At 37.8% G+C, this 14,519-nt stretch overlaps 1 protein-coding gene across 37 annotated transcripts in view; it reads left to right on the top strand.

The window, feature by feature from the left end:
* Positions 1 to 14,519, top strand: part of GRB14 (growth factor receptor bound protein 14) — a 192,098-nt gene that overhangs the window by 157,713 nt on the left and 19,866 nt on the right. For 31 of the 37 annotated variants that reach the window (XR_015152621.1, XR_015152616.1, XR_015152647.1 and 28 more), the window contains 3 exons: positions 5,500 to 5,621; positions 7,564 to 7,638; positions 11,353 to 11,490. Coding sequence is in view for 30 of the 37 variants with exons in the window: in XM_086370370.1 (XP_086226496.1) it covers positions 5,500 to 5,621; positions 7,564 to 7,638; positions 11,353 to 11,490 (335 nt within the window). In the remaining 7 variants the exon portion in view is untranslated. The remainder of the gene's footprint in view (positions 1 to 5,499; positions 5,622 to 7,563; positions 7,639 to 11,352; positions 11,491 to 14,519) is intronic. The other 6 variants (XM_086370498.1, XM_086370509.1, XM_086370484.1 and 3 more) reach the window with 1 other exon arrangement.

Here is a 14,519-nt window from a genome sequence, read left to right as displayed (position 1 = left end):
TTTAGGTTATATACATAAGTTACATACAAGTTTAAGATCCTCTTAGTTGAAAGACCTACTTTCACTCTTCAGATACTCTGGTGGGGCATTTAAGTCCCAGGAAGGGTATTTGTCTAACTGCTATCCAACTTTTCTCTTCATGTTCTAGAAACTCTTGTTACTCTCAAGCTTATTGCCTATACCATAAAGCCCACTAAGTTCATGGTCTTCCCCACTCCTTTTGGGGGACTTGATTCTGCAGTGTTCTTTCTCATTCTTGAATGTTATGGACTCATCTTCCTCAAGGTTGCACTTAGCTAATTGCTTTTCTGCCATGTTAGATGCAGGACTTCTACTTGAGGCTCTAAGTCTCCCGAGGCTCTCTCTGGTTTGAACCACACACCACCAGTAAACTTATATGGGGTTTTATCACCGTCCACTCCTCACCCTGAAAGGGTCCTAGTTCTAGGAAGGGCAGAGTATGGGGTTGCTGGGACCTAAGCCATCCACTTACTCTCCATCTCCTCTCAGTCTCCACTCTACCCTTTCCTCCACTAACCCGTTAATCCAAGATAACTTCCCAGATGACAGAGGGTGCATCCCTGCATGGGGCAGTGGAGGATCGGCTGGCCATTATTCTCCCTGAAAGTGGAAATAAAAGTCACTCAGTCAGGTCCAACTCTTTGTGACTCCATGAATTATACAGTCCATGGAATTCTCCAGGCCAGAATACTGAAGTGGGTAGCCTTTCCCTTCTTCAGGAGATCTTCCCAACCCAGGGATCGAACCCAGGTCTCCCACATTGTGGGCAGATTCTTTACCAGCTGAACTCTAAGGAAAGCCTCAGAATACTGGAGTGGGTAGCCTATTCCTTCTCCAGGGGATCTTCCCGACCCAGGAGTCAAACTGGGGTCTCCGACATTGCAGGCAAATTCTTAATCAACTGAGCTATCAAGGAAGCCCATTATTCTCCCTAAGTGATCATATTTGTCAAAGATTGATAAAGTCTAATTTGAAGGCAAAAAGTAAAGAAAGTGCATCTTTGTCATTTTTCCTCTCTGCATAGTTTATCTTCAGGGCAGATCATGTGCTGTTTTCTTAATGGTAGGGTTCTTGCGTGGAGAATCCCAGGGACGGGGGAGCCTGGTGGGCTGCCCTCTATGGGGTCACACACAGTCGGACACGACTGAAGCGACTTAGCGGCAGTAGCAGCAGCAGGGATAGGTGATGAGTACAATTAAACTCAGGTTAATAAATAGGCAGACCTCTTGCTTAATACCTTGCAATTTTCTCCCACTGTAGTTGCAGTGAATACAGATACAGCGCTTAGCACATAGTATGTTTAATAATGTGAACCTGCGCTTCATAAGATTGAAAATATCAGCTGGGGTTGTGTGAGAAGTAGACACACGTAAGGCTAATAAAGATTATTAGAGGTGCAACTTCTCACTTGATATCTGAGTGACTACTGGATCTGCCCTCAAACTGCTTCTCTTACAGTCTTCCTAGCTCTTAAATCGGAGAAGGCAATGGCACCCCACTCCAGTACTCTTGCCTGGAGAATCCCAGGGATGGGGGAGCCTGGTGGGCTGCCGTCTATGGGGTCGCACAGAGTCGGACACGACTGAAGTGACTTAGCAGCAGCAGCAGCAGCTCTTTAATGGAGGCAGTCCTTCCAAATGCTTAAGTGAAGAATCTTCGTGTCTTCCTTAACTAACCCCTCTCTTTCACTCCACATCCAATTTGTCAGCAGATCCTATTGGCTTTGCCTTCAGAACACATCCAGATCCTGCTTGCTTCTTATATGTCTTTCTGCTGCCACTCTCATCCAAGCCACGTCATCTTTCCCCTTGTTAATTGCAGTATTCTACTAGGTGGGCTTCCTGTTTCTACCCTTAAGCCTTGTGAAATCAGTTCTCCACTCAGCATCTAGGGTCATCCAGTGAAAACAGGGGTCAGCTTGTAGTAGTCCTGTTCAAAATGACTTCTCATCTAACTCAGAGGAAAAGCCAGATCCTTATTCTGACCTGCATGGCTTTATCCATTTGCCCCAGCTCATCACCTTTACTTCCCTGACCTCTCGTCCTGGTACTTCCCTCCCCTTTGCTCACTCAGCTTTAGCTACCTTAGCCTCCTTGCCCTGCTTCAAACATGCCAGCCTTTGTTTGCTTCAGGGAGTCTCTTCTATTTCTTACTTTCAATAGCTGCTTGGCTCATGCCTTCTTTTCCTTTGGATTTTTGTTTAAGCATTACCTTCTCAACAAGGCCTTCCTTGGTAATCTTTATTATTAAAAAATTTTTTTTAGTTATTTATTTTTGGCTGTGCTGGGTCTTTGTTGCTGCGTGGACTTTCTCTAATTGCAGCGAGTGGAGGCTACTCCCTAGTTGCAGTGCACAGGCTTCTCATTGCAGTGGCTTTTATTGTTGAGAAGCCCGGGCTCTAGGCGCATAGGCTCAGTAGTTGAGGTGCACTGGCTTAGCTGCTCAGTGGCATGTAGAATCTTGCTGGATCAGGAATCAAACCCATGTGCACTGCATTGGCAGGTGGATTCTTAACCACTGTACCACCAGGGAAGTCCCTTGACAAGCTTTAGAAAATGAATTTCTTTCCCCTGTTCCCTCCTCTCTCCCTCTTCTGCAATCCATTTTTCTCTATAGTGTTTATTGCCACCATTTAAGATTTACATTAGATTTTTTTTTTCATGTCTTCACATTAGAATAGGAGCCCCACAAGGCAATGATTTCTTACTTACTGTCTTGTTGACTACAAAATTTCAAGCTCCAAGATGAATGTCTGACACATGGTAGGCCTTCAATAAATATTTGTTGAATGGATAGATGAATGAACAAGCGAAAACTGCCAGACTACATGGATTTATCTCATAACAAGTAGGAAGTAGATGAGTTTTTGAGCAGTGGTCACGTTGATGCAAATGTATTATGAGGTTTCCTATGATATAAAGGTCCAGGTTGTATTGGAAGAATGAGAAAACAGTGGTTTGGAGATTAGTTAGGAAAAGGCAAAGGTCTAAATTGGAATGGTAATAATGGGGGTGAGGAGTTGTTGGTTGTGTGAGAAACTCGGAGGAAGAGTCTAATGTCTGGGGTAACAACAGTGGAGGGCATTGGAGAGGACATGGAGTTGTAAGAGACGTAGCAGAATTTAAAAAAAAAGCACTTTGAGAGAGAAAAAGGGAGATACTTTTAGTTTTTAATTTTTTCAGCAACTTTTGAGAAAACGTGTGTAACATAAAATTTATCATTTTATCCATTTTACTGTTCACTGGAATTATATACATTTATATTGTTGTGCAGCCATCATCCCTGTCCATCTCTAGAACATTTTTGTCTTCCCATAATGAAACCCTGAACCCATTAAACAATAACCCCTCATTCTCCTCATTCCTCCCCCACCCTGGTCCTTGGCAACCACCATTCTACTTTCTGTCTCTCTAAATTTGTCGGTTCTAGGTACTGCATGTAAATGGAATCATATGGTATCTATTCTTTTGTGTCTGTTTTATTTTATATAGGATAATGTCTTTAAGGTTCATCCATGTTGTACCACGTGTAAGGATTGCATTCTTTTTACGGCTAAATATTCCACTGTATGTCTTTACTACGCTTTGTTTATCCCCTTCGTTTGTTGATGGGCGTGAGGATGTTTTTACTTCCTGGCTACTGTGAATGATGTTACAGTGAACACTGATGTACAAGTACCAGTTTCAGTCCTTGTTTTCACTTCTTTTGGTTATGTACTCAGAAGTGGAACTGCTGGAATTGTGTAATATTTTGAGGAACCACCCTTCGGAACTTTGGTTTTAGACAGACTATGTTTGCAGTGGTGGAAAGTCTAGCAGTTAGGATTGAAGTGCCAGTGAAAGCAACTGCAGCTGGAGATTTCAATTCAAGGAACTTGACAGACAGCCTTAATAGCTGAAGAGGAGGGAGAGTGAATTAGTTGAGAGAAGGGAAAGAAAAGAGTCAAGCCAAGGACTGCATCTTAGGAGAGCAGGAGCTACCAGAGCTAGTCAATGAGACAGAAAAAGAACGATCGGAGTTAGGAACAGAATCCAGAGTACTGATACACACTTAGTTCCAACTCATCCATATTCACTGAGAGCTCTTACAAGAACTTCCTTTCAGATGCATAAGCTTCTGTTTAAGTATGACATTACTTTCAAGGGTTTGGGTGTTGTAGGTCATAGATTATTACTGAGTATTGAATTTCTGAGACAGATTCTTTTCAAAAAGGTTCATGAAGCACCTAAAAAAAGCAGAGGATTTCTGTATTTCTTATCTGACTCTTCTCCATTTTGCATTAATAATTTCATAGTCACTTTTATTTACCCTTTTATTGAAGTGTGATATACCTTACCCTAAAAGAACAAATGTAGACAACTTGATGGATTCTCAGATGTTGTATTATATGTACCTGAGTATCTAACACCCAGATTAAGAAACAGAATATCTCCTTTACCCGGTGGTTCCCTCACACCCCTGCACACTCACCCACTGTACCCATTATCTTGACTTCTAACACCGTAGATCTGTTGTATTTGTTTTAAACTTATAAAAATAGAATGTTATTCTTTGTGTCTGACTTCTTTCATTACTATAATGTTTGTGGAATTCATCCATGCAATTGTGTGTTGTGTAGTATATATTCCACTGTGTCCTTTACACAATTTACTTATTCATTCTCACATTGATAGGCATTTAGATAGCTTCCAGTTTGGGGCTATTATGAATAGTACCACTGTGAACATCACAGGTTCTTTTTAAAACAGGAGTTTTGCGTGTTATGTTCACCCTTTAAAGATGCCATTGCTTTTTTCATTTAAGTTCCTTTTCTCCTAAGTGCCTTCCCACCCTGCCTAATTATCTTCTTTGTTAATACAAAGTGCCTGAACATTAGTTTTGAGAATAAAAAGTACCGCACGAAATTAAGTTTCTTAAAAAGTGTATGTCCTTGCATTAAAAGTTTCTTTTTTAAAGCATTTATTTTAATTTTTCTCAACTATCCAGATTATGAGTCTTAAATGCATACTGTACCTGTCAAAATTTTTCATCTCTTAATGGGATGAATTGTTCAACCTTGAGGCAAATATTTTAATTTTTGGCACCATGATGAGTTAGAGAAAAATAATAGCTCTCATATTCTTAATGCAGGTTTGTTACAAACTTATAATTTATGTAGCTGTAAAAGGAGATTGAGAATTAGTGAAAAGTGCATTGTGATATTTTATGTCATTTTTCTCTTTGGGTTACAAACTGCTTTGGTGTAAAATCGACATTGCAAATTCAAAGTTGATGAAAATTTTATCATTCTGGCTATTTCAGAATTGAGTTTAAATTGGCTGTGTTTAATAAAGATACATACATAATATATTTTATATATTTGTATGGATATATATGTCCATATATATATTTGTTTACCTACCTGTCCATCTTCCTGTCTATTCATCCATCCATCCACCCATCTATCTGTTGACATGCTCACTGGAACATTCTTTACAGAAAGAACAATAGAAGACCACGAGCTGGTGATTGAAGTGCTATCTAACTGGGGAATGGAAGAAGAAAATAAGCTATACTTTAGAAAAAATTATGCCAAATATGAATTCTTTAAAAACCCAATGGTAAGTGAAATCCCAATTAATAGTTATGGAAAATAAATGAGTTTAGTTAAATTTTATTTTATTTTATGTGAGGAAAAAGTACACTATAGATAAAGTACAATTCTGTACTTGTTAAATTGTAGGTAAGAATTCTAGTCCTTTAAACTTATAGTCGACATGCTCACAGAAGTTCATATACATAGTTTTGGGGAACTGTTGCTTTCTTTTATTGCCTTTTAAGAAAAAAAAAACTACATTTGATTTGGGAAATGAATTATTAGATATCTCCCAAGCAGGTTCCAAGATACTATGGTTTAAGTCTTTTGCAGAACTTAGGAAATTAAGAAAAATTCTAAAGGAAAAACAGATTTATGTTTGTTAGGAGTGTTGAAACTTAACCAGAAGTTTAGATTGACAAGCATCTTGCTGTTCCAGATTATTTTGTTTTCAGTGCAATAATTACTGAGCTAAGAAGAAATGAGATAAATACCAGTCCATTATCTAGTAAATACTACTTTCATTATAGTTCTTTTTAAAAGAAAATAAATGTATGTCACATACTAATGAAGACTAGTGATCTAGAGAAGTCAGAATAGCCTCTGGGCTCATTATTTTAAATTGTTTTTGTCTCTGCAGCTGTAGCATATTTTTACACTAAGTTTTGGATAATTGGATTGAAATGATATACTTAATGAAAAATATATGATACACACCATAATAGAATATTTTCAAACCCAGAAAGGCCTCTTACGTTCTCTTTATTTGAACCTATTAATAGAAACATAATGGGATGATCTTTGACGAATAAAATTAGAGTCCTAATAAAAACTAAATAGAATTTAAAAGGAAACTGTTTTCTTGTTGTGAATCTTTATTAAAAGCAAGAAATTTAAAAGTCATCATTAAAGACATATGATTTAGTGCTCATTTTTGGTTTATCTAATTTTTTTTAATTTAAATAAGGCTATAGATTTATTTTGTAGACTTAGAGTAGTGGTTCTCAACTGAGAGTGATTGATAATGATGTCTGAAGACCTTTTTGGTTGTCATACTGAGGGGAAGGGGGGCTGCTAGTGGGAGGCCAGGGATGCTCTAAGCATTCTGCAATGCACAGAACAGTCCCCCCAGTACAGTGTTATTAAACAATGTTAATAGAGCTACTATTCAAAAACCCTGTCCTAGAGGAAGTATGCTGCTGCTAAGTCTCTTCAGTCGTGTCCCCGACTCTGTGCGATCCCATAGACGGCAGCCCATGAGGCTCCCCCACCCCTGAGATTCTCCAGGCAAGAACACTGGAGTGGGTTGCCATTTCCTTCTCCAGGAAATGAGAGGAAGTATAGTGGCATGTGATTTTCCAAACTTGCCTGATCATAAAAGTTTCTTGGGGGAGGGGATAGTGCTTATTAAAAATACAGGACCAGATCTACCCTGACCTACTGATCAGACACTCCAGGATTGAGGCCCGGGAATTCCTATTTTAAACAGCTTTTCTGGGTGAATTTTATGATTAAACAGGTTTGGGAAAACAGTAGGTAGAAAAAACTGTCCTTTTAGCAACCTGATCCTCTAGTCAAGTCCTGGCTCCTTTATAATGTGGCTGTGACCTTGGGTAGATACTCTACTTCTGTGAGCCTTGAGTTTATAAAAGAGTCCTTCAGTACCTGCTAGAGTGGTTGCAGGACTCTGGGACAAGGCATGGGAGCTCACACACGAGCAGCCTGAGGGCAGTGTTTTGTAACTGGAGGTACACGGGTCTTCATGTGTCGGCACTCCCTGAGAGTGTCTGCCTCATGTAAGGTACCTGTGTATTGGTTAGATTCAGGGACTGGCATTTTAAAAAGTGCTTTGGGTGAATTTTCAAAACACTGATTTAAGAGCTTTTGCTTTAGATTACTCTGTTGGTCATAGTTCCGTCTTTTCTGGCATGGCTTTTGGGAGAATGTAACATGTATCTTTTCGTTAGTATTTTTTTCCAGAGCATATGGTGTCTTTTGCAACTGAAACCAATGGTGAAATATCCCCCACACAGATTTTGCAGGTAAAATATATTTTCAATAAAGTATGTAAGTAATAAATAATAAAGGGAAACTGTAAGGTCCATATTTATTTATTTATCGAATTTTATAAGTAGATATAAAATTGCATTTTTATGCAATTGCATCTTGCATTTCAATGCCCCCCTTTTTTTTTACTTTATGAGACTAAAAATTCTCTGTTTTTATTGAAGTATAGTTGATTTACAGTGTTCTGTTAGTTTCATGTGTACAGCAAAGTGATTCAGTTATACATATGTATATATCTATTTTTTCAGATTCTTTTATAGGCTATTACAAAATATTGAGTATAGGTCCTTGTAGGTCTTTATTAGTTACCTATTTTATATATAGTAGTATGTATATGTTGTTTCCAAACTCTTAATTTATCCTCTGCTTTCCCCTTTGGTAACCATAAGTTTGTTTTCTATGTCTGTGGATCTGTTTCTGTTTTGTATATAAGTTCATTTATATAATTTTTTTTAGGATTATACATATAAGCAATATTATATGTTATTCATCTTTCTCTGGCTTACTTCACTTTTTAGTATGAAAATCTCTAGGTCCATTCATGTTGCTTAAAATGGCATTATTTCATTCTTTTTATGGCTGAATAATATTCCATATTCATTATGTAAATATATCACATCTTTATTCATTCATCTGTCAATGGACATTTAGGTTGCTTCCATGTCTTGGCTATTGTAAATAGCGCATCCATGAACATTGGGAGGCATGTATCTTTGCCAATTATGGTTTTCTCTGGATATATGCCTAAGAATGGGCTTACAAGATCGTATTTTTAGATCTATTTTTAGTTTTTTTAAGGAATCTTCATACTGTTCTCCATAATGGCTGTACCAATTTGCATTCCTACTAACAGTGTAGGAGGGTCCCCTTTTCTCCACACACTCTCCAGCATTTATTATTTGTATACTTTTTAATGATGGCCATTCTGACCAGTGTGAGGTGATACCTCATTGTAGATTTGATTTACATTTCTCTAATAATAAGCAATGCTGAGTACCTTTTCATGTGCCATCTGTATATCTTCTTTGGAGAAATGGCTATTCAGTCAGATCCATATTTATACATGTCCAGATTTTGGATGTTATGTCTTAAATTACTAATTTTTGATGGAGATAAAGTTGGAAAAGATTAGGAAAAAACAAAATCTAGATAAAGAGTTCCCTAAGTCAATAAAGACCCCATCACTATATTATTCTTTCCAGTTTTGGACAATTGTCAAAGGATTTTAAGTGTATCACAAAAGGAAATTTGCAGAGTTTTGCTCTGTGACATATTTAAAGAATATGTTAGTGTTTGAAAAAGTCAAAATTTCCAGTAAATTGTAGACCCTTTACAAACAGATATTTGTTATTAACTTTATAATAAATGCCTTTAATCCTGTTTGTGATAAAATATTTAGCAATTCAATGAAATACTATCTATGATGGAAATACCTGATTGAAATATGAAATGGCTGAGTTAAGAATACTAAGTATTTAACATTTCCTTAGTTTTGCATCTGTTGGGCATTTCTTCCAAACTGGCTATGGCTTTAGGTGACCATTTTCCCAAGACATTTGCATTACAATAAAAGGTTTCAGATATTTTATGTTTGATACTATACTTGTTAACAGGTTAATGGTAAGCAGTGTCTTTATAATGGTCGCTGTTTGATTTAAACAGCAGGCATCCTCGAATCCACTCAATATTCTCTCATCTTAAATGAGGAAAACTTTTAATAGTTCCAGCATAGATATTACTTTGAATATATTGATATTTGAATATATTGGTAAATACACTGAGGATCACAGATTTCTTTTCTGTGGGCTTTTTATTTTTAATAGGTTGTATTTCATTTTTTGCTTCAAAATATTTTGGACATATGATTGGTCTCAAGATTTCTCCAAAAGCTAGTGGGTTTTCACAGACACCCCATGGAATGTTAGGGTGAATTGCAGCGGAGGTAGTGCCCCAGGACCCCCACTCTCATGCCTCTTAATACTTTGCATTTGGATTATGAGAGAGTGGTGGGTTGGAGTTCTTCCGCCTCCTTTCCCAAATTCTCCTATAATTTAGTTTTACTGCTTTAATGTTAGATTAAAAAACAAGAAAAATCAGAACTTTGGAATCAGATAGTCCTGTATGTGCCCCTGACCTCTTCTCTCCACTGAGGCAATATTTCCACTTTTTAAAACGTTCCTTCTTTTTCTAGTGTGACCTCTGTGACTCCCTTTTTAAAATTTAATTGGTTTGGTTTAATAACTTGGAAAGCACTCAAACTAAAAAACCTACTTCCCTGTTTTGCATGTCAATTAATTAATATCTGTGGCTCATTAAATTAAAACTTTTTTTTAATTTACTTAAAAAACATTATCTACTCTCGGTATTTCCCTGAATAGCCTTTTAAAAATATGTCACGTTGTTTTAGATAATGCTTTCTTTTAGTTTTAGTTTTTCTATTTTGCATTAGTTTATTCATAGAGGTTTCTATTTTCTTCTTTTAATGAGACACTAATGTATTTCCACTGTCTTAACTAAGGATGCTGAGCACAGCTACTCAGAGCTAGTCCTTTTCATTCTCCATTTCCTGACTGACACATGCCCTCTGTCTCAGCTACTTTTCACCGGGTAGTAAACTAGGCCAAACTGTAATGGCTTAAGTATCCACTCACATTTTGTCAAAAGTTTTGTAGGTCAGGATTTGGAAAGGGCTTAGCTGGATGGTTTTCTGAGGCAGATTGACTCCCAAAGGGGTTATGGATCCACTTCTAAAGTGGCTTTTCACTGTATGTGCCTGGTATTGCTTGGCACCTCTCCCTCTCTCTTTCTCACCTCTCCCCAGCCCTACATGATGTCTCATCCTCTAGAGCTTTTCCAGTTGCGTTGTGCTTCTCACTATACAGCCATCTCAGGGTAGTCCAGTTTCTTACATGACAGCTAGCTTCCAAGAGTTAATGAGTGAAAGCCATCAGGCTAGTTAAGGGACAGAGAGTTAGAATCAGCAGTGTGCCTCTCCCACCACATCCTTTTGATCAGAGCAGCCACAAGCGTTGCCCAGATTCAAGGGGGTGGAGAAACTTCATTTCTTGGTTCAGTAGCAGGGTAACACTTGCAGAAGAGCTACTGTTGCAGTTCTCTTTGGAAAACACAACCTGCCATACCCACCCACAACTGAGAACCATAGAGGACGAAGAAGAGATTATTTGCTTTACCTTCATTGAGGAGATGAATTTGGCTCAATTTCTTTATTCACTGAATAATGGAAGTCTGGATCGTGGTCTTACTTAGACTGTGATGAAGTTGAAGTTGATAGGTCAATCTATAATCTCGAGGGAAATCACCGAAAGGGATGAAAGGATACTCTGGTTTCTCTCCAGATCTTATAAATCTTTCACCTTTTATTAAAGAATGAGATGAAAAGTATCAAGACGAAGTTGAACTTTTCAAATGGACATTGAAATAGCTTATAATTTTGGTGTTTGACTAAGTACTGATCACTCAGAATATATATTTTGTGAGCATATTTCCATTTGGAACTTGCCTGAGGGTTTCAGAAGACTGATTTATTTTCTGTGTATATATATCCCCATTTCCATAGCGGTGTATAAGTGGTGTAAGTCCTGTTTGAAGGTGCACATTTCTATTTGAAGTATAAAGCTACAGTATCATTGATTCAGAAACTATATCAGAGTGTCTAATTTTTCTTCCAGATGTTTCTAAGTTCAAGCACATATCCTGAAATCCATGGCTTCTTACATGCAAAAGAACAGGGAAAGAAGTCCTGGAAAAAGATTTATTTCCTTTTAAGAAGATCCGGTTTATATTTTTCTACTAAAGGGACATCAAAGGTAAATTGTAATATCAATGATATATTATGAATTATATGGAAGTTGTAAGTTAAAATGGACTTTACTTTGTTTTATTTATTATTTTATTACATGGTATTGATATTTGGTATTTTTTTTTTAAGATTCCAAACATTTGCCATAACCTGTTTAAAAACTAATTATTCAGCTTTATTTTCCACTAGTTTCAATATACATCCTTTGATGGAATTTGGATGCTCTTGTTTCAGTATCACATTCCTTGCTCATTTTTCCCCCACTCTGAATCCACCCTCGTTTTTCTTATCAAGGCTGGGGTTTTGAAGCCCATCAGAGTTCACATCTTTTCTTTTTACCCAGGTTCATATTACTGACCTGTTGATGTTGAGCAGTTAATAACATTTAGCTGAGTCTGTAACTGCTTATTAATTGCTTTGTGTGTGTCAGTTTTGCCTCCTCACCTAGACTGTAAATTCCTAGAGGAAGTTGTGTTATGATCAGGTGGATGTATGTGTTTGTGTGTTTGTGTATGCATACCTATCTATGTATACAGTTACACAGACATGGCTGTGCTGATGTTCCTACACACACACAGAATCACATATGCGTATAATTGCCTTAGTGCTAGCACTAGGTAGACTGTTTCTATGGAGCCTAGTAGTTGCCGACTACACCATATGCCTGCATTCTGTGTCTTGATATTTTATGCAATGCATAGATTCCTTTTAAGTAAAACTACTTTTGAGAGTTTTCATGAGAGTTTAATTCTATGTTCATGCCTCTGTTTTGTCACTGACAACATTGTTGCTTTTTGATGGGTAATCTGTCATTTTTCTCTGGCTCGTTTTCAAATTTTATTATCATCTTCGGTATTTAGTCATTTCCTGGCATATTTCTTGGTATGTTCAAATATATTCTGCTAAACCTGGCTTGATTCTCAACATACACATTCAGTCTGCAAATTCTTGTTTTTCTTATATGCTGAAGATGTTCATTATTTATTTCTCATTTTCAATATTTGATCCTTTACATTGTAGTACTGCTTTCTGTCTTGGCTAGTCCTGGCTCTAGGTTTCCCTTTGTTTGTGGCTGCCTCCAGTCTCTGCCTCTCTCTTCACACCATCTTCTCCTTTCTCTGTGTGTCTCTGATAAGGACACTTGTCATGGATTTAGAGCCCACCCAGATAATCTAGGAAGATCTCATCTTTAGATCCTTAACTTAATTACATCTGCAAAGACCCCTTTGCAGAAAAAAAGGAGGTCACATTCACAGTTTCTTCAGGTTAGGACATGGACAGATCTTTTAATTTTGGGTGAAGACTGAAATGATCAGGTTGTAAGAAGATTAGTATGGCCATAGGAAGCTTAAAAAATCAACTAGAGAGACAGAAAAATGAAGAGGGGAAGGGAGCAGGGGGGATGGGGGGGTAGTTAGCAGGGAAGGGAGAAAGAATGATTGATTAAGTTGAGGTACAGATGCTGATTAGTGCTAATTAGATGATCATTTCATTAATCAAGGATGGAGGTGATGAGATCTAACCTAGGATGAGCAGTGGAGAGAGAAGAAAGGGGTGGATGTAAGATCAAATGGCAAATGGCCAAGCTTTGTTGACAGTTGATATGAAAGAAGAGGAAGCACTTAATGTTCTTAGAGAAGGACACGAAAGGAAAATAAATAGAAAATGATGAAATAAACAGGAATAGGAGATTTGTTTCAAGGTCACCATCTTAGAAGAAAGACAATGATCTTAGTTCAAGATATATTGCATTGATGATGAAGCATCAAATGGAAATGCCCAGAACACAGCTAATGATGGAGACTAGATATTTGGGCAGTGGTCCTAACAGGAGTTACAGAGTTGCAAAGAAGTAATGATACCATATTTTCCCCCATTTTTCTTGCATGGTTTCCTGGCTTCCCTGAAACACAGTTTTCCTTTGTTGCTACTCACACGCTTGTGCATGAAGATTTGCAGGTGTTTGTGTGTGTGTGTGTGTTTCTTTAAGATTTAAGTGGTAGAATATTTCATGGAATAGAGCTCCACTTAGTAACCCATTCCTTCACAGAAATCTTTTATGTTTATTTATAAGTATATATAGTTTGACTACTAGTATTCTGAGCCACCAGGGAAGCCCCATTCTATCTTATAGATGCATTTAACTTTTCTTGAGGATTTAAACCGAGTTCTCAAATTTTTATATTGTAGATAATGTTAGGATGAATAATTACCCATTTTTGTAATTAAGATTTTAGATTTTTCCTTAACCTTTGTAACGAACGTTCTCTTTTCCCAGTGTTCCTAATGTATGAAGTAATATATGAAGTTAGTTTTAAACAAATGTGTGTTGGGTCACCTTTTTACTTTTAACATGGGAGAAAAATAGATTCTAAATCCAGGGACCGTGTTTCTTTCACTGTCTTTCCAGTGATTCTTCACTGGAAGATATGATAGTATCTCCTCAGTTCCTGAATTCTTTAATTGGTTTCTCATGAACATCCACTGCCCATTATCTTTTTCTTTCACCTGGCTCCTTTCTTTTCCTACTGATTACATAATAAGACAGCTCTTATTCCATCTGTTGGAGCCATGCTCTTATCCTTGCCGTGGTTCCCCCTTGGCTGGGTGGCATTACAAGTATCAAACCTCTATCCTCAGGTCATGCTTTAGCTCTCCTCAGCATGGTGTCTGACTTTACTGGGCCTCATACATAACAGCCTTCTTTCTGTTGTTTATTAGCTAAGTCGTGTCCAACTCTTAAACAAGGAAATGGCAACCCACTCCAGTATTCTTGCCTGGAGAATGGACAGAGGGGCCTGGGGGTTGTGGGGGGCTGTAGTCCATGGGGTCGCAAAGAGTTGGACACAACTGAAGTAACTTAGCACGCAGCACGCACGTCCAACTCTTTGAGACCCCATGGACTGTAGCCCGCCAGGCTCCTCTGACTATGGGATTTCCCAGGCAAGAATACTGAAGTGGGTTGCCATTTCCTCCTCCAGGGGATCTTCCCAACCCAGGGATTGAACCTGCATGTCCTGCATTGCAGTAGATTGT

The sequence above is a fragment of the Bos grunniens genome, chromosome 2, assembly GCF_055505025.1.
Source record: "Bos grunniens cultivar Pamir isolate PY7600 chromosome 2, Bosgru_T2T1.0, whole genome shotgun sequence".
In the NCBI taxonomy this organism is placed as follows: domain Eukaryota; kingdom Metazoa; phylum Chordata; class Mammalia; order Artiodactyla; family Bovidae; genus Bos; species Bos grunniens.
The sequence above is the reverse complement of the archived record's forward strand: the minus strand, read 5'-3'. Positions and strand labels throughout refer to the sequence as shown.